We start from the raw sequence: 20,489 nt of genomic DNA, 5'->3' as shown, positions 1-20,489 counted from the left end.
TTCTTAAGATAATGGCAATGAAGTCACAGCCCCAACTTGCATTGAAACATTAAGTCCACTCCACTCCACGTGCAGTGTGTACTATCCCATGCTTTGATTTTCACAGCCCTCCTCCACACCTTCTCTTTCTGTCTCTCTCTCACTCTCTCTTCTAGCTCCGTGTCCCTTTCACTGGTGTTCTTGCTTTTATCAGCTTAGAGACTGCCAGGATTCAAAGCCAAAAAAAATCATTGTCCTCCCAACTGACTCACTGCCAAATCTACTGACCACCCTACGACTAAATAGTTGATCTCATTCATAGATATCCATCAGGTTATGGTTTTTGAGTCAACTGGTGATGCATGCTGCACACATGCACATATTTCATATGTCTTAATACAGATCACTGGAGCCCTATCATTTCTTGGTGGTGTGAAGCTGACTGCACGACTACATTTATTATGTAAATATCCAGTCTGTTTTAGCGATGGCAATGTGTGGGCCGTAATCGGGTTATTTTTATACCGAGCCGACCCATTTCTACTGTTTGCCTGTGTCCAAAGTTTAAACACGCCAGTGCCCAGCTCTGATGGAGCCACATGGCACGGATTGTAACATCATGGCTGGGTTAATGGAGATCAGCTGTCTGCCTTATGTCAAAACTTCCTAGAAGGAGGTGCAATCACATCATTGATGGGCTACGACTGGAGCCAAGGACCCAGATGTACTGCTTTCCTGTGTCATTTGCTCTTGAATGTCGATCTAGGCCATAATTCGCAATGGTAAAATTAGAGGTTTGGTGAGCATAACATGCAATGTTCTGTGCAACTTCCTATGTAGGCATGCTGCCTACATTTGTCTCGCCAGAAATTTCTAACTGTATCTTTTTTTCACAGGGGTGGGGGAATTATTGCTCATAAAACTAAGCTTTAGGGTCAATAAAGGCTCTTTGGGGATTCTGAAATACCAAAAAGATCTTTTTTTTTCAACCTTCATGCATACATATATATATATATATATACAGTATATGTACATACATACATGTCTGCTAATTAATGCTAAGTAACAGCCTAATGAAATACAAGCCTTTCACTCAAAAACTGAGTTGTTAAAAAAAAATCACCATACACTTGTTATGCTTCGTTGTGCTTAGGCCTCAGTCATGACATCAGTCAGGCACCCCCTGGAAACTTCCAGTCTCTGGGGAAAAATACATTTTCCCCATGGAACTGGGTCATGGTCACTGGAATTTGTTGGCAGTCGCTGAATGCAATCAGTCGGTCAGAGGGTGTTGCACCAAAAACCTGTTTATGATTGTTTTGGCCACTAGAAAATTGCAACATTTGACCATGGTTTATATGGAAGATGCTGACTTGTCTACAAACACTTGCTAGCTAATCACCGAGTGGTAGCATCCTAGAATATTTCCTTTGATTGTTGGGTTTTCGCTTTTTGGGGGGGTTTACATCAGGCTTGGCAACTTCACACTGTAAAGTTTGAGCTTTACATAAAGGTGACAAAACCAATGTACAATTAACATGCATTTATTCACACACCTGCCTCACACAACTATAAGGCAACACAGCAGCTTAGACAAAAACTGCAGCTGTATTTTATGGTTGCAATGTGAGATGCATGAGATACTCTAAGATTAAATGAAGTAATGCTGACATTTGTTCATGAGTTGGATCAGTTTTCATTCAAAAGAAAAGTAACTGTGAGAAACACCCCAAAATGATTCTGGGTTCAGACCCTAGTAAATTGGTCCAACTGTGAAATAGACTCTTGTTGGAACGCATGAGTTATTTCTCACTGGAGAAGTTTTCCTTTTACTTGGCCTCATACCATATGATAACATTGTAATCAATTTGAGAACTTGTTGAAGAGTCGACTCCACACTGTGCTAGGCTGACCCCGAGTTTCATCTGGAGAGGGGATAGGAGCCAGTGTGATCCCACCCAACATCAGGAGGCACATCACAAATTAAACATGTCATGAATCCCAACAAAGTGAGGGAAATACCTGTTTCAAATTACATTTTGCTGATGAACTGTGGTCTATTTAACGTCTTGGCCAATTATCCAATGTGGAAGTGTAATGGGATTACTTATCCCTAAAGGAGATTAGAAACTCTTTAATTACCAACTACTGCTCTCTCTTCAGCGTGTCTATTTAAAAATTATTATTATTGTTATTTTGTTCCTTGAAAAAGGGAGACAGACGGGCAGCTTTAAATTCATGCTGCCAGGAGATCCAGGAGGTCTGACTGGGAGCAGATGCAGCAGTTATGAGACAGAGTCGTGTTTGCAAAGGGAGGCTTTGAGGAGCCTGGCAGGGCTTTGCGCTGGTGGGAGGACCAGTTGGAAAGGGCCAGAACCTTTCAAATAGGGTATTCAGTATTATTGAGTGAGAGAGGAAGTCATTAAGGAGTGGAGAGGAAGAGAGACGGTGAGTGCGAAAGAGTTAGGAAAAGAGAGGGGAAGTGTGGATGAGCGAATGATTTCAACCATCCAACAAACTTCTAAATGAACACAAGGAGGACAAAGAAAAGACTTTGTGAAGATCATTGTAAATTTGCATCGTTACAAAGTGAGCGTGAAATGAGGAAGTTATTTAACTCCCACAAAGAATGAGTGACAGAGCAGTTCTGTAGGGTTGTGTTTGTGCAGTTTATTCAGCATCGACTATCACATGCAATAAAAATTACACGTCTTCACTGATCACACGAGTGGTTTTGAGTTGTGGAACATACAGTCAATATATTCTAGGAAAAACATGTATTCATACTGTTAGTAAATGACACCACAATGGCCAACAAGAGAAGTTGTTTTTGTGCTAATAACTGCACAGTGGATTTATGAATGGAAAATGTTCAAATTGAGTTAAGTTGAACTCATAATTTGCCATTCATGTCTAGCAATTTTGTTACAGCCCTGGATTTTCAAAAAGAGGTGGATCCTATATGAACAGAAAAAGATTAAAAAAAAAAGATAAGTACATGTCTGCTACCCAAGAACGGACCCAGAGACTGTGGAAAGCCACTGAGTTCAAGTTCCACTGTCTGTGCTCTAAAGATCGCTTGTATTAATTTAAAACCTCAGGAAAAGAAGCCTGGACTGGTTACTTTGCAGACATAATCTCGTCCTCAAAAATAAATCCCAAGATAACCTTTGTTACTATTAACAACTCTATTTCAACACCTCTTTCTTCTTTACTGTATTTCTCTGTCAGACGCAGTGATGACTACCTTCATTACTAAATGAAGTAACCCACTGAATGCATTACCATACTATACTATAAACATAACTATAACTATATAACTATAACTATACTATAGTAGTAACTATTGTTCTTGGTGAGGCCGGGACGTGCTGTGCTCTTATTCTAGAGAGGTTTTTGCCAAACAACATACTGAAAAAAAGGAAAAGAATATGGGAAGGAATAAAATAACGACACATTTAAGTCAGTGTTTCGGAGGTGGTCTTCTGAGGGTTTGCAAGATAGACCATCACCTTAATTAATTTCACTGACTGAAGTTTCTTCTTTTGTTCTGTAGGGTTTTTATCAGATTCCTCTCCGCTGTCCTGTGGTGTCCCACAGGGCTCAGTTCTTGGACCTTTGCTGTCCTGTATACTGTCATGATAAAAAGAAGGCGCACCTTCTGTCAGTTCTAAGGTTTTCCATATCAAGAAGTAATAAAACATATCTTGTCCGTACCAGGTCTTAAATTTAGGTAAATACAGTTTGATTTAACAAATACTAATACACAATGTAGAATTAGTGTGTGAAAAAAAACTAAGCACACCCAATGGCAAAGTAGCTTGTACCACTTTTAACATGAAATAATAATTTAGAAATAACTAGAAAGCGAAAATTTCAGAAGAAATTTTATGTGTGCCTATGCCGCTGCTATTCAGTGTAGTTTGCCATTCATACAGCTACAGAGAGCAAAACTCAGAAGAGCAGCCATTCTCCACCATGAACTATGGTAAAAACAAACACCGCTCACGCTTCACAGATAACAGCTTACAGTTTTGTGTAAAGATGAAGTTACTTCGTACAGCGCCGATTTGCAGACGCTGTGCACACAGGTTCATGAGCAGAAGTCCCATTGTACCACGGCAGATCCGACAATGTTTGCATGAACACGCTTTGAAGCATTACATTATGGACCACTTTTCGCACATGGTTGGTGTACCCAAACAGCCGGCTGTAGCTTTTCAACTCACAGCCCGACACACACCCAAAAAACAGCCGAGAGAGCACAGACTACGCCCGAGAGGCGTGATTGCAGGTGCCGCTCAGGTGGGTCCACCTCCCCTGCAGCGGCACTGCAGACCACGCCCCGCCACACACATCAAACACGTAAAATAAATATTTATGCACTTTTGCATTCACTTTTTGTTTTTTGTTATTTTTTATACAGTGTTCTGAATGATGAACAATGGTCTACAGCCAATCTTGTGTATTATTATACAAACTTTGGTTGTAATATTCAGATAACTATTTAATAAAAGCTAAATATTTTATATGAAAGTAAGAAAGAAAAGTATATCTTTGTGTCCACCTTTCTCTGTTAATGCCCTACCTGGCCCCCTGGCAAAAGCTTTGCTAGATCCGCCCCTGCACAGTTACCAGCTGTCAGCTACACAAAAAAAGGAGCTTGGTGTATATTTGTCTCTCAGAAACAGTTCATAACTTCCCTTCAACTCATTCATGTCACCTAAGGGTAAACCTGTTTCTCCATCACCAGTTCAGCTCTGATGATTCAGTAAGGATATCTGGTTTGGAACAGCCGTTTTTACAGCTGTGGCTGCAGCAAACATCAGCTGATACTAGAAATTAAAAGCAAATGAATTCTAACAACAGCTGATCAAGCTTAAACGTGCTGCTGTTGTTTAGCGCGATAAACAAACAAGAGAGAAAAGCCGATCATTGATCAGTTTCATGACTGAAGTTTCAACAGGCGAGAGAATGACAGGGGAGGCTTCGTAACGACAGAATAAATCGTAATATTTTCTCTGAATGTGGCACGATTCCGTTTGTACGGCAACTCTACGAACTAACCATTATGAATAAAATAAAGTCCAACGTCAGTAACTTAGCGCGCACACAGCTGTATATAAACTCCCGTAGTGCTAGCTAGCACGCAGTACGATTGTAAAAAGTCAGCACAACGAAAATAAACTACACCTAAACTCTGTTTATATCTGACCCAAATAGAGTGCAGTTCATAACTTCTTACCTGAAATTCAGTTCACCTCACGCTCCTGCCTTCGCTTTCCCTGATCCATGATTGACCACCGCGTTAGCAATCGCCTGCCCGGCCTCATATGTCTCGTTGGCGGCATGTCCTTTCTGTCACACACCGGTGGGTAGCTGCCCTCTGTTGTAGCTCCACCACCAAACAACTCAGTTATTTTTTCCACATCCAGCTGTAACTCCGATTCTATGCGAGCATTTGCGAGAGACCAGGGAGGTGAAAGCGACAGAGAGAGTCCCTCGCTATCCATTTGCAGCCAAGGCGCGGCAGCTAGCTAGGTAGCCGGCTAGCTGTCAGGCAGGACCGACGTAGTCAGAGCACTGTCGCTAAATATGGGATGTCTTGATAAAACAAGCAGATATTTGAAGTTTACACACCTACATTCTCGCCTGAAAATATCTTAAAAGCTTATTTTGTGACCTAGAAACACGAATAAAAGACATATAAAACGAAGTGGTGGCCGCCATTGTTCACTCTGTAGAGGCGTGCTATGAATTGTGGGATATTGAGTTTTCCACCAAGCATTACCGTAACTTTTGAATGATTTGCGCAACCTTAAAAATTCCAATGGCTCCTGAAAGCAGCGACGCTGTGCGCACCGTTGAAATTGTCATCATTACGGTAATCCAAATAAGGGTAGACAGGCTGTACCACTCCCGGCATACCACTAGAGAGAGCCAACACACCACAAATGAAGTCTGTTTATTTGGCGCCAAAAGATGAATTGGCCTAAATTTGCACTAAAATATTAATATTTAAAAACTATAAAAGTCATGAACACCAAAAGTCATGACATAATAGTCCAGCTCCAGCCGCACAAAATGATCTAACATATGTAACCCTAATGTCAAAACTGTTTGGCAGAGGGAGCGGGAAAATTTTCACTAAAATATTAATATTTAAAAACTATAAAATTCATAAAGACCAAAAGTCATAGCACACCATTCCAGATCCGGCCGCACAAAATGAGGTAACATATATGAAGATTGTCTCAAAACTGCGGGGCGAGATTCGCTGCAAAATTTTAGGCGGAAACTGGAGAATAATAATAATAACTAGAAAGCGAAAATTTCAGAAGAAATTTTATGTGTGCCTATGCCGCTGCTATTCAGTGTAGTTTGTCATTCATACAGCTACAGAGAGCAAAACTCAGAAGAGCAGCCATTCTCCACCATGAACTATGGTAAAACAAACACCGCTCACGCTTCACAGATGACAGCTTACAGTTTTGGGTAAAGATGAAGTTACCAGTACAGCGCCGATTTGCAGGCGCTGTGCACACAGGTTCATGAGCAGAAGTCCCATTGTACCACGGCAGACCCGACAATTTTGCATGAACACGCTTTGAAGCATTACATTATGGACCACTTTTCACACATGGTTGGTTTACCCACACAGCCGGCTGTGCATTCACTTTTGTTTTTGTTATTTTTACACAGTGTTCTGAATGATTAACAATGGTCTACAGCCAATCTTGTGTATTATTATACAAACTGTGGTTGTAAGATGCAGATAACTATTTAATAAAAAGCTAAATATTTTATATGAGAGTAAGAAAGAAAAGTATATCTTTGTGTCCCCTTTCCTGTTAATGCCCTACCTGGCCCCCTGGCAAAAGCTTTGCTAGATCCGCCCCTGCACAGTTACCAGCTGTCAGCTACACAAAAACAGGAGCTTGGTGTATATTTGTCTGTCAGAAACAGTTCATAACTTCCTTCAACTCATTCATGTCACCTAAAGGGTAAACCTGTTTCTCCATCACCAGTTCAGCTCTGATGATTCAGTAAGGACATCTCCTGGTTTGGACCAGCCGCTTCTACAGCTGTGCCCCAGCAAACATCAGCTGATACTAAGATAAGATAAGATAACCTTTATTAGTCCCACATGTGGGAAATTTGTTTTGTCACAGCAGGAAGTGGACAGTGCAAAAGTTATGAAGCAAAAATTAGAATAAAATAAAATAAGAATAAATACAGTACACAACTGTACAGAATAGAATAAAATAAAATACTATATACAGTAGAATAAAATAGAATAAAATATACAATAAGATAAAAATAGAATACAAATGCTATATACAACTGAGTAAAAAAAAATACAACGATGCCAGGAAGATTATTGCACTTAGTGTTATTGCACATGTGTGTGTTTGATCAGTTAAAGTCTTTGTTGTGGAGTCTGACAGCAGTGGGGAGGAAAGACCTGCGAAATCTCTCCATCCCACACCGTGGGTGCCGCAGTCTCCCACTGAAGGAGCTGCTAGAAATTAAAATCAAATGAATTCTAACAACAGCTGATCAAGCTTAAACGTGCTGCTGTTCTTTAGCGCGATAAACAAGAGCGAAAAGCCGATCGTTGATCAGTTTCATGAGTGAAGTTGCAACTGGCGAGAGAATGACAGGGAGGCTTCAGTAACGACAGAATAAATCGTAATGTTTTCTCTGAATGTGGGACGATTCCGTTTATGCGGCAACTCTGACGAACCAACCCTTATGAATATAATAAAGTTCAACATCAGTAACTTACATCACAAGACACAGCTGTCGTGCTAGCTAGCATGCAGTACTGATTGTAAAAGGTCACAACGAAAATAAACTACACCTAAACTCTGTTTATATCTGACCCAAATAGAGTGCAGTTCATAACTTCTTACCTGAAATTCAGTTCACCCTCAGCTCCTGCCTTCGCTTTCCCTGATCCACGATTGACCTCCAGGTTAGCAACCACCTTCGCTTTCCTGATCCACGATTGACCTCCAGGTTAGCAACCACCGGTCGATCGGCGGTGGCCTGCCCCACCTCCTATGTGTGGTTCGCGGCATGTCCTTTCTGTCACACACGGTGGATAGCTGCCCTCTGTTGTAGCTCCGCTAGCTCCACCACCAAACAACTCAGTTATTTTTTCCACATCGACCACCATCATCGGCCCATATAAGCGAAAAATGAGTCCAGCTAAAACACAGACTTGGCGGCGATCGGGTGTTGCAACAAATTTTAGCGGCGTCACTATAAGCCCAGCCTGGGTGCTTTGAGGGTCGCTAGCAGCGCTAGCTAGCTATGCTAGCGGCGCTATGCTAGCGGGCGCTATGCTAGCCGGCTGGCTATCAGCAACACATAAGACAACTCTTGCTAATATGGGATGTCTTGATAAAACGAGCAGATATTTGAAGTTTACACACCTATATTCTCGCCTGAAAATGTCTTAAAAGTTTAGTTTGTGACCTAGAAACACGAATAAAAGACATAGAAAACGAAGTGGTGGCCGCCATTGTTTGACTCGGTAGAGGCCTCTGTAGAGGCGTGCTATGAATTGTGGGATATGGAGTTTTGGGCCAAGGATAGATCTTTTCGCCTGTACTACTCCGGGTATACCACTAGAGAGAGCCAAGACACCACAAATGAAGTCTGTTTCTATGGCGCCAAAAGTAGAATCTTTCTAAATTTGCACTAAAATATTAATATTTAAAAACTATAAAAGTCATGAACACCAAAAGTCGTACCATAGTAGTCCAGCTCCAGCCGCACAAAATGATCTAACATATGTAACCCTATTGTCAAAACTGTTTGGCAGAGGAGCGGGAAAATTTTCACTAAAATATTAATATTTCAAAAACTATAATAGTCATAAACACCAAAAGTCATAGCACACCATTCCAGATCCAGCCGCACAAAATGAGGTAACATATATGAAGCTTGTCTGAAAACTGCGGGGCGAGATTCGCTGCAAAATTTCAGGCGGAAACTGAAGAATAATAATAACTAGAAAGCGAAAATTTCAGAAGAAATTTTATGTGTGCCTATGCCGCTGCTAATCAGTGTAGTTTCCCATTCATACGGCTACAGAGAGCAAAACTCAGAAGAGCAGCCATTCTCCACCATGAACTATGGTAAAAACAAACACCGCTCACGCTTCACAGATGACAGCTTACAGTTTTGTGTAAAGATGAAGTTGCCTTTACAGCGCCGATTTGCAGGCGCTGTGCACACAGGTTCATGAGCAGAAGTCCCATTGTACCACGGCAGACCTGACAATGTTTGCATGAACACGCTTTGAAGCATTACGTTATGGACCACTTTTCACACATGCATTCACTTTTTGTTTTTTGTTATTTTTACACAGTGTTCTGAATGATGAACAATGGTCTACAGCCAATCTTGTGTATTATTATACAAACTTTGGTTGTAAGATTCAGATAAGTATTTAATAAAAGCTAAATATTTTATATGAGAGTAAGAAAGAAAAGTATATCTTTATGTCCACCTTTCTCTGTTAATGCCCTACCTGGCCCCTGGCAAAAGCTTTGCTAGATCCGCCCCTGCACAGTTACCAGCTGTCAGCTACAAAAAAAAAAGGAGCTTGGTGTTTACAGGGTGCAGTGCAGAATTATTAGGCAAATGAGTATTTTGTCCACATCATCCTCTTCATGCATGTTGTCTTACTCCAAGCTGTATAGGCTCGAAAGCCTACTACCAATTAAGCATATTAGGTGATGTGCATCTCTGTAATGAGAAGGGGTGTGGTCTAATGACATCAACACCCTATATCAGGTGTGCATAATTATTAGGCAACCTCCTTTCCTTTGGCAAAATGGGTCAAAAGAAGGACTTGACAGGCTCAGAAAAGTCAAAAATAGTGAGATATCTTGCAGAGGGATGCAGCAGTCTTAAAATTGCAAAGCTTCTGAAGCGTGATCATCGAACAATCAAGCGTTTCATTCAAAATAGTCAACAGGGTCGCAAGAAGCGTGTGGAAAAACCAAGGCGCAAAATAACTGCCCATGAACTGAGAAAAGTCAAGCGTGCAGCTGCCAAGATGCCACTTGCCACCAGTTTGGCCATATTTCAGAGCTGCAACATCACTGGAGTGCCCAAAAGCACAAGGTGTGCAATACTCAGAGACATGGCCAAGGTAAGAAAGGCTGAAAGACGACCACCACTGAACAAGACACACAAGCTGAAACGTCAAGACTGGGCCAAGAAATATCTCAAGACTGATTTTTCTAAGGTTTTATGGACTGATGAAATGAGAGTGAGTCTTGATGGGCCAGATGGATGGGCCCGTGGCTGGATTGGTAAAGGGCAGAGAGCTCCAGTCCGACTCAGGCGCCAGCAAGGTGGAGGTGGAGTACTGGTTTGGGCGGTATCATCAAAGATGAGCTTGTGGGGCCTTTTCGGGTTGAGGATGGAGTCAAGCTCAACTCCCAGTCCTACTGCCAGTTTCTGGAAGACACCTTCTTCAAGCAGTGGTACAGGAAGAAGTCTGCATCCTTCAAGAAAAACATGATTTTCATGCAGGACAATGCTCCATCACACACGTCCAAGTACTCCACAGCGTAGCTGGCAAGAAAGGGTATAAAAGAAGAAAAACTAATGACATGGCCTCCTTGTTCACCTGATCTGAACCCATTGAGAACCTGTGGTCCATCATCAAATGTGAGATTTACAAGGAGGGAAAACAGTACACCTCTCTGAACAGTGTCTGGGAGGCTGTGGTTGCTGCTGCACGCAATGTTGATGGTGAACAGATCAAAACACTGACAGAATCCATGGATGGCAGGCTTTAGAGTGTCCTTGCAAAGAAAGGTGGCTATATTGGTCGCTGATTTGTTTTGGTTTTGTTTTGAATGTCAGAAATGTATATTTGTGAATGTGGAGATGTTATATTGGTTTCACTGGTAAAATAAATAATTGAAATGGGTATATATTTGTTTTTGTTAAGTTGCCTAATAATTATGCACAGTAATAGTCACCTGCACACACAGATATCCCCTAAAATAGCTAAAACTAAAAACTACTTCCAAAAACTTTCAGCTTTGATATTAATGAGTTTTTGGGTTCATTGAGAACATGGTTGTTGTTCAATAATAAAATTATTCCTCAAAAATACAACTTGCCTAATAATTCTGCACTCCCTGTATGAGAGTAAGAAAGAAAAGTATATCTTTGTGTCCACCTTTCTCTGTTAATGCCCTACCTGGCCCCTGGCAAAAGCTTTGCTAGATCCGCCCCTGCACAGTTACCAGCTGTCAGCTAAATAAAAAAGGAGCTTGGTGTTTATTTCTCTCAGAAACAGTTCATAACTTCCTTCAACTCATTCATGTCACCTAAAAAAAGGTAAACCTGTTTCTCCATCACCAGTTCAGCTCTGATGATTCAGTAAGGTCATCTCCTGGTTTCGACCAGCCGCTTCTACAGCTGTGGCTCCAGCAAACATCAGCTGATACTAGAAATTAAAATCAAATGAATTCTAACAACAGCTGATCAAGCTTAAACGTGCTGCTGTTGTTTAGCGCCATAAACAAACAAGAGAGAAAAGCCGATCATTGATCAGTTTCATGACTGAAGTTTGAACAGGCGAGAGAATGACAGGGAGGCTGTCATAAAGTTCAACATCAGTAACTTAGCGCGCACACAGCTGTATAGAAACTCCATCGTGCTAGCTACCACGCAGTACTAGTTATTATAACTGATTGTAAAAAGTCAGCACAACGAAAATAAACTACACCTAAACTCGGTTTATATCTGACCCAAATAGAGTGCAGGTCATAACTTCTTACCTGAAATTCAGTTCACCTCACGCTCCGACCGGCAGCCGCCTGCTTCTCCTGCCTTCGGTTTCCCTGATCCACGATCTACCACCGGTCGATCGGGCGGTCGCCTCGCCGCCTCGTTCCCGCATGTTCTTTCTGACACACACGGTGGATAGCTGCCCTCGGTTGTAGCTCCGCGTCAGCGACTACCAAACAACTCAGTTATTTTTTCCACATTGACCAGCATCTGGACAATCCACCGCCTTTCACTGTTTGTACCGTTACTAAAAAAAAACCCTCATCGGTTCATAAAAACGAAAAATAAGTCCAGCTATGACCCTGAGTCAAAAAGACAGCCAGCTCGGGTTAGCTAGCTACCTGTCTAGCTCTTTGCAGGCACCGAAAACATCAGAGCTAATATGGGATGTCTTGGTAACACGAGCAGATATTTGAAGTTTACATCTGGCCAATCCACCACCTTTCACTGTTTATACCGTTACTAAAATGAATAAATAAATAAATCATCGGTCCATATAAACGAAAAATAAGTCCAGCTAAAACACATACTGTCGGCGAGCGACCGGGTGCTGACACGAGTTTCACCCGCCTCAATATAAGCCAAGCCTGGGTGCTTTTTCACGAAGGGTCGCTAGCGGTGCTAGCTAACTATGCTAGCGGCGCTAGCTAGCTAGCTAGCCGACTATCAGCAACACATAAGAGAACTGCTGCTAAATAAACTACACCTAAACTCGGTTTATATCTGACCCAAATAGAGTGCAGGTCATAACTTCTTACCTGAAATTCAGTTCACCTCACGCTCCTGCCTTCGCTTTCCCTGATCCACGATTGACCTCCGCGTTAGCAAACACCGGTCGATCGGCGGTCGCGGCATGTCCTTTCTGCCATACACGGTGGATAGCTGCCCACTGTTGTAGCTCGCGTTATAGCACCACCAAACAACTCAGTTATTTTTTCCACATCCAGCTGTAACTCCGATTCTGTGCGAGCATTTGCGAGAGACCGGGAGGTGAAACGACAGAGAGAGTCCCTCGCTATCCATTTGCAGCCAAGTGCGGCAGCTAGCTAGGTAGCCGGCTAGCTGTCAGGCAGGACCAACGTCGTCAGAGCACTGTCGCTAAATATGGGATGTCTTGATAAAACAAGCAGATATTTGAAGTTTACACACCTACATTCTCGCCTGAAAATATCTTAAAAGTTTATTTTGTGACCTAGAAACACGAATAAAAGACATATAAAATGAAGTGGTGGCCGCCATTGTTCACTCTGTAGAGGCGTGCTATGAATTGTGGGATATGGAGTTTTCAACACAAGGATAAATCTTTGGCTGTACTACTCCCGGTATACCACTAGAGAGAGCCAAGACACCACAAATGAAGTCTGTTTATTTGGCGCCAAAAGATGAATTGGCCTAAATTTGTACTAAAATATTAATATTTAAAAAGCTATAAAAGTCATAAACACCAAAAGTCACAACATAATAGTCCAGCTCCAGCCGCACAAAATGATCTAACATATGTAATCCTAATGTCAAAACTGTTTGGCAGAGGAGCGCGGGAAAATTTTCACTAAAATATTAATATTTAAAAAACTATAAAATTCATAAAGACCAAAAGTCATAGCACACCATGATACGTGCCGAAATTTAGGCGGAAGATGGAGAATAATAATAATAAGAATAATAAATCCGACGAATAGTAATATGTGTGCCTCTTGGCATAGGCACACATAATAAATCCGAGGAATAGTAATATGTGTGCCTCTTGGCATAGGCACACATAATAATAATAATAATAATAAATCCGACGAATAGTAATATGTGTGCCTCTTTCCATAGGCACACATAATAATTTTCTGTATGGCTTTAACGGTCTCTGACATTGTTGTGGATTAATTTTTAGCCCACTCTACAGCTTTGCTTTGGTTTGCAGGACATTATTTTTGCACAGTTCTAACAAGGTCCTTCCACAGCATTTAAGTCAGAATGAGGTCTGGATTTTGACTGGGACTTTGCAACAACTTGATCCTTTTTTTCAGTAATTCTGTTTTATCTTTGCTGATGATCATTTTCCAGTTGCACCTTCAACTTTGGTCAAAGCTTTAACAGTCAGATTTGGCCAGGATGTTGGCTCTACATTTGACTTTATAATACTGTGGTGAACAGAGGAGCCTGTGGAGTGAGAACGGGCTGTCTGAGGAGTTCATGGCTAACTCAATAACTGCAAGGTGCCTAGGTGGCCTTTTTCTGTTGCCTTTGAAGTACAAATGATCAAAAATTTAGATAGACATTTAGCTTTATTTTTCATCAAAGTCATTGCAGCTTATCTACTATCTTGGCTTCTAGCATGCCTTAATTTTATGATTTACCATTTTTTATGGCCTAGCGCTGAAAAGACAGAGGTTCAGATGAACCTAACAAACCTCAGAAAACTGAGACTAGAGCTTTAAATGTGTAGCTAAAGATGCTCATGTATGTCTTCATATTATTGTTTATCAACAATTGTAGTATGCTTTTACTCCCTTAGGTAGTCTTGCGGGTTATCTTAAATACTTCCTCACATTCAGGGTCCAGTTTAATATTTTTATTCATGTACACAGAGCATTGTAGTATTGTCTTTTACCCTCAGACAAATATGCTAAATTTGCTGTTTGTCCCACACACCTGCTAAAAGACTTGGTTTTGTGGATTCTTTTAAATGGAATATAAAAACATATCTCTTTAGACATGGGACAGCATGGTTGCATAGTGGTTGGTACTGTTAGTACTGCTTTAAAGCGAGAAGGTTCTGGGTTAGACTCCACTATCTGGCTGGGGTCTTTTGTGTGGAGTTCTGGTGTCCTCCCACAGTCCAAACACATGAATTACGTGGGGTTAGGTTAACTGTTGATTCTAAATTGGCCCTGAATGGTTGTTTGTCTCTCTGTGTTAGTCCTGTGACAGATTAGCGACCTATCCACTTTGTAACCTCACCCTGTGACAACTGGGTTACACTCCAGTCCCCTCATCACACTGAATTGGGTAAGTGGAAGAAAATGGATGGAAGGATGTTTAGACACGTGTGGCAGATTTGTTTTTTTCCATGTATTTATGTACTTTGTGTACTGCTTTTAAATAAAATGTTGCATGTAAGTGTTTTTCAATCTGTATTTTTCATCTCTGGATTGATTTTTATTCCATTTTATGCTTTGTAATCACACTGCGACATTTGCTGGCCAAACGTGCTCTACATAACTATGATTACATAAATACATTATGTTATCTTTATCTAAATTGGAGCTATACTTTTTATGATTCTATGCGACCTGTAGAGACTTTAAGTACTCTGAGTCAGCTCGTCTTTTATTTTTACACTCTCTCTTTTTTATTGCCACCAGCTAATTCTTCCTGGAATTTGTGAGTCATGTTAGGCATCTACCATAACTGTGCATCTAATTTTATCTTTACCTGGTAATTTCCCTGCTTTCCAGGAAGCTGCTTTTTTAAAATTTCATAATATACATACATGCTTTCATGATGTTTCTACAAGTTATTAAACAAGACATCTGTCTGTAAATTAGACCTCATTATTCCAAGTGACAGCAGAACATAATCATCATCTCTAAAGTTTGGAAATTAAAGCTTGTCACATTAATTTTAAAATACTCTACTGGGTGTCTACATTCTCATCACTGACGAGGCATCCTAACCACTTCAGAACAGAACAGAGCTGTGCAAAAGAAGAATCAAGAATGAATGAGTCCAAGCTTCACCTTGTTAGACACTCAATAAATTCTACGCTTTGCTATGAGCTGACACAGTGCCCCAACGTGTTTGTCATTTCCTGTCCAGATACAATAAACTTACATCTGCAAACTATAATTAATACTTCCTCCATGAAGTGTAATAAGCAAGATGCTGTTTTTTTAAGAGTCAGCGTGACATGATGCCCTGCAGAACTCACGTGGATTACACAGGGTTCAAGCCAAACTGTGCCTGTTCTGACGCTCCCAGTGTTTTTCAAAACTTTAAATGGAGTTTTATCCATCTGGAGTGAGAATTTGTCCCAGGATGAAGCTGGAGTGTGTGTGCAAAGTCAGCTCTCATCAATAGCCTAATAGTGTGGCTCACCTACCTTTTGCTGTGGCACACACGCTGCTTGTTCCTCGTCCCCTGGTGTTAGTTTAAGTGGAAAATCATTGACCTGGGTCATTATGCCTGCCCCTTCTTTATTATACGAGGAGATTAAACAGAGGCTCTTTAATGTGGCACTTTTTGTGTATTAATGAGGACCCAGGTGCCATTGCAAAGGTAATATAACTCTGTTTACCAATAATAAATGACACAGATTTGTCACAGTCTTTTACTAATGCAAAGATGAGACTTTGATGAAAAGTTTCTTTGTAAGAGGAGCGCTCTTAAACCGTGAACACATCACTTTCTCTGCAGTGACAACACTCCTGATGGCATCATTGCCTTATACTGGAAGCCAGGTTGACACACAGGAGATATCGGAGTAGGATTACACACCCACACTGAGGGTGGTGGTTGAACACTGAGCCTGTCATCGCCCTCTATTGGCAAAGAAGGGTTTAAAACATGGATACAGAAATCCCATATAGATGGGCACAGGAGCACATTACATGTAGTTTGGCTGTGGCTGATAGAAATCATAAAAATAAGAATGTAAATCTAAATATACATAGCAGTATAAGCAGAAGGTATTAAAAACGATATAAAAACTATGTAAACATTTTTATTATTTTTAAAACATATTTAACTTGCACTTTTATGCTACTCAGTTTAATATTTACATCATTTGTGCATTTGTGAACAATCACTATTTTCTACTCGTCTCAAGTTATGAAATAAAGTTGGTTATATTAGCACAATAATAAGCTGGTCCTGCTTGTTGCCATGTGAAAAATGCCATGGAGCCAAATACGGAAGCCTGCGTGTTTATTTACCCAAAGAAAAGAACAATAGCAGAATATGCTGAGTGGGAAAATAGCGCTTCTTACGTTTGTGTCAAACTGCACTGGCAGGATGAGGACTGTTATGTTTTTATCTGGGATTTTGATGAGGATAAGGATGGGAGGGGGGGCGCTCGTGCCAGTGTGCACATGCGCATTCGGTGGGAAACACGATTGAAAACGGGCAGCTATGCCGCGCGGTGCAGAAAACGGGCTGGACGCGTCCGCTTGGAACAACGGCCGGTGTACCGGAGGACTGACCCGGGGACTCTGGGACCAGGAGGCACCTGAGAGGCGTTAACAGCGATTCTTTCCCCGGGGATAACCTCCTCCCGAAACCGCGGCGAAAGCAGCGGGTGCAAGGGCTCGACGAATCCGCTCCTTCGCCCATTTCTCTCCCCCGTCCTCTGCTTTCGGCACCGCAAGAGAGACAGCGAGACATCAGCGATGTTGCTGCCAAATGTGTAGGATTTATTCCCGCTGCCCGTTTCTCTGTGTCGCCTGTAAATAAAACTGAGCGCAGACAGTAAGCTCCAACAGCGGGGGTCACTATGGTTTTATTGGCGCTCCGCAGTAGGAGATGTCTTAATAGCTGCTGTATGGGGACGTTATGCTTGCAGTTGTTGCTGTGGATTTTATGTGCCGTGAACGGAGAGGAGCAGTCGTTCAGTGTAGAGGTAAGACCAGGACTGATTTGTTGATATCCAAGAGATTTTCCCGCACAACAACAGCTTCACTTTTTTTTATTACACTGTGTTATTTTTATCCTCATTTAAAAATAATAATAATAATAATGAAGTGTTAGAGTTGCTCTGTAACTCCAGTCCCTTGCGCTGATGTTTCACCAACCACAACAACAACAGAGCCTTTGTGAGATGCCCAGCTGGGTTGTAGTTCTTCCCAGTTCGGTAGCCGCTTTTAGACAGTTTCCCAAGGAATGTGCATTTCTGAATGGAAGTGCAGGCATTGTTAGAGGGTGTCAGAGCTTTATTTGCCTCCCCAGCTTGTGCTTGTTTGTGTTTTCAGAGCGCTGAAACATTGAATTTTAGATTGAAACAAAATGTGGGTTACCTTAATGTAAAAAAAAAAAAAAAACCACCAACAAAAGAACATGTCCACTCTTATCTAGGTATGTAAACAATGCATAACCCGATGATTTAAAATCAGCATCAGCAAGAATGTCAGAAGTCAATGGGCAGACATTCAGAGTGAGTATGTGCGAGATTTTTGTGTTTTAGGGGTTTTAGTGCATTCTATACCCTGTGTCTGCAAAAACAAACAAAAAACAAACAAACTCAGGTCTGAGGCTTCAGTCTGCAGGAAGGAGATCTTATGGGGTCACAGAGAACAATGTGGGCAGCCAGATGAGAATTTAACAAAGCAGGGAAGGTTCCTTCACAAAGGCAGCTTGTATTCTGAAACGACCTCCCAGCTTAATGGGTAGTTGAAAGTCTTCAGGCTACAAGTGTTGTGCCAATGAACTCTGAGACTCAGACTTCTAAAAAGAATCTCTCCTACTTCTGCTGGTGTTTCTTTCAAGATGGAGTGCAACTTAATCTGTGACTTTTGCCATGCACGTCTGCCCCTTTTACATCCAGAGAACACTGTGACACCGCGCTCAGCAACCCTTTCCTGTCTATCTCTCTCACACATGCACACACATGCAAACAGGAGCCGCTGCACAGGATCATCCTGGCATGTGTACTGACAGTCACTCGAGTCCCACTTCCACATTTCCACATGATTTGCAAGCTTGGCATGCCAGAGGCAGAGAGGGAGCACTTTTAGTCCAGATGCTACAGGTTATTCAATTAATGTGTTCAGGCTCACATGACAGAAGGAGGGAAGATGTGAGGAGTATTGTTCGTTAGTTTTTAATGATGATTACAGGAGGCTCTTTATTTTCTCTGTGCCTGATCTCTGGTTAAAAAAAAAAACAAAAAAAACGTGCTGCTCGGTACCATTTAACCTGATGAAAAATGCATTATTAGCGTTAACATCATTCTCTCGCAGAGCGTTCCTTTCTCCCACGTCGTCCACCTCCACTTGAATCTTATTATCCACCTCCAGCCTTTGCATCTGTTGTTTCTTTGTGTCACTGAATTGTGAATGTGCTCAGCGCCGTGGCTCTCTTTTTCTTTTTTTCTTTTTTTGAAGTCTCTCAACTTTAATAAGTCATTCTGAGGCATCCAAATGGCCTGGAGCTGATTAACTTTGACAACCTACAAATAAGTGCAACAGCACCAGTGTGCATATTAATGCAAAGTACCTCAAGATGAGCCCCCTGCTGTGCCCGTCAGGTAAAGATGCCAGCGAGCTCACAAGCATGCTTACAGTAGTTTCATGCACATGTGGAGGACTGCAAAAGCCTCCACACGTTCTCATTCATTTGCCAGTGAAAAATGGGCTTTCCGCCGTAATCCGAGACATTTTCTGGCCCCTAATTTAGCTGTCGTCTTTGTCACAAATGAGACGAGAGAGGCGTCGAAACTGCCGAAAGTTGCACTCTGCTTTGCACAACTCGAAGTTTGAAGGTTTAAGCATCAGGTGGGCTTTAAACTGACAAGTTGCTTCAAGTGGAAATGCCCGGCACAGGAGAAAAGAGCAATGAATAAGGCTTAAAGAAAACCCACCAAAAGAAAGTGTGTTTAATTTGATCCTAAGGGGTATTTAAAGAAGAGCAAAGTCACAGTAAAACACATGCTGTGCAGTCCCGCTCCAGGCTGGTAGAATTTGGCTGCAGTTTTGCAATCTTTCTGAACAGTTTCTGTTTGGAGACTGTGCTGCTTTCACTGGAGCCACTCGCTCAGCTGTTAGGACTGTGTTTACTCCTACACCAAGTGTTCTAGAGAGTAGACACAGATGAGTATTTCCTCTAATTAACAGGTGTGGTTTGAGGTGGGAGGTCATCCTGAGCCTGCCCTGTGATTATTGGTCAGACTGCGGTCTTTTAGAAAACCTCACCCTTTTGGATGGAGCCTTCGCTGCCGACCTTCCTGGATTTGACTTCACAGACAAAGTGGCTGTAATGCCGTCGCTCCCCCACTTGTTTCTCTTGTTTCCTCTTGCTTTGGATGACATTTTCACAGGAAGGACAGCCTGTCACTGGGTGATAAGAGTAATTAATAGGAACGTGTAACACCTCACTTCAGCACTATACATGGCTACTGCAGAAAGATTTCTGAAAGCTCTTCAGCTTTCGTCCATCCGATTGTGTCCCCTGAAGTAATTCTCTCTGCAAATTGGACAGCGCCATTAACAATGGCTCAGGCTCGACTTAATTTTGTTTATCTCCTTGTGAGTATTATTTTCTGTTTCAGTTCATATTGATTTTACATGGAGAAGCCAACGTTTTTTGTGCGACAGCCAATAAAGTAAGTGCTTTCTCTGCGAGGCGTCATGCTGTAAGTGGGCCTTGCAAGCAGTTGATCTATCTCAGGTTATTTTTATCATTAGCTCTTACATAACTCAGAGTAATTAAAACAGAGAGATTTTTTCCCCTTATCCCTGTTTGACAATATCAGACAGTTAGAGGGAGAAATGTAACTTAATATTTCATAAGTGTTTTCTCCACTCAGTGCCACAAACGCAGAGACATGCCGAGCTGTGCTCGGCCACGCTCCAAGTTTGTCTGAAGTAGAGATGCACAGATCGATGGGCCAATCGGCTGTTTTCAGCTGATTGGCTATGATGGATGACTGGCTGATCAGCCTCTGGTATATCTGATTTCATGCTGATCTTCTAACACAT

General features: G+C 41.7%; 1 protein-coding gene across 1 annotated transcript in view; it reads left to right on the top strand.

The window, feature by feature from the left end:
• The first annotated feature begins 17,290 nt into the window (after positions 1–17,290).
• The window catches only part of LOC116335787 (matrix metalloproteinase-16), an 81,396-nt gene continuing 78,197 nt past the window's right edge, over positions 17,291–20,489 (top strand). The window contains exon 1 of the mRNA XM_031759550.2: positions 17,291–17,416. Within this exon, the coding sequence (XP_031615410.1) occupies positions 17,291–17,416 (126 nt within the window). The remainder of the gene's footprint in view (positions 17,417–20,489) is intronic.

This window comes from Oreochromis aureus, linkage group 9 (genome assembly GCF_013358895.1).
Source record: "Oreochromis aureus strain Israel breed Guangdong linkage group 9, ZZ_aureus, whole genome shotgun sequence".
Classification (NCBI taxonomy): domain Eukaryota; kingdom Metazoa; phylum Chordata; class Actinopteri; order Cichliformes; family Cichlidae; genus Oreochromis; species Oreochromis aureus.
The sequence above is the reverse complement of the archived record's forward strand: the minus strand, read 5'-3'. Positions and strand labels throughout refer to the sequence as shown.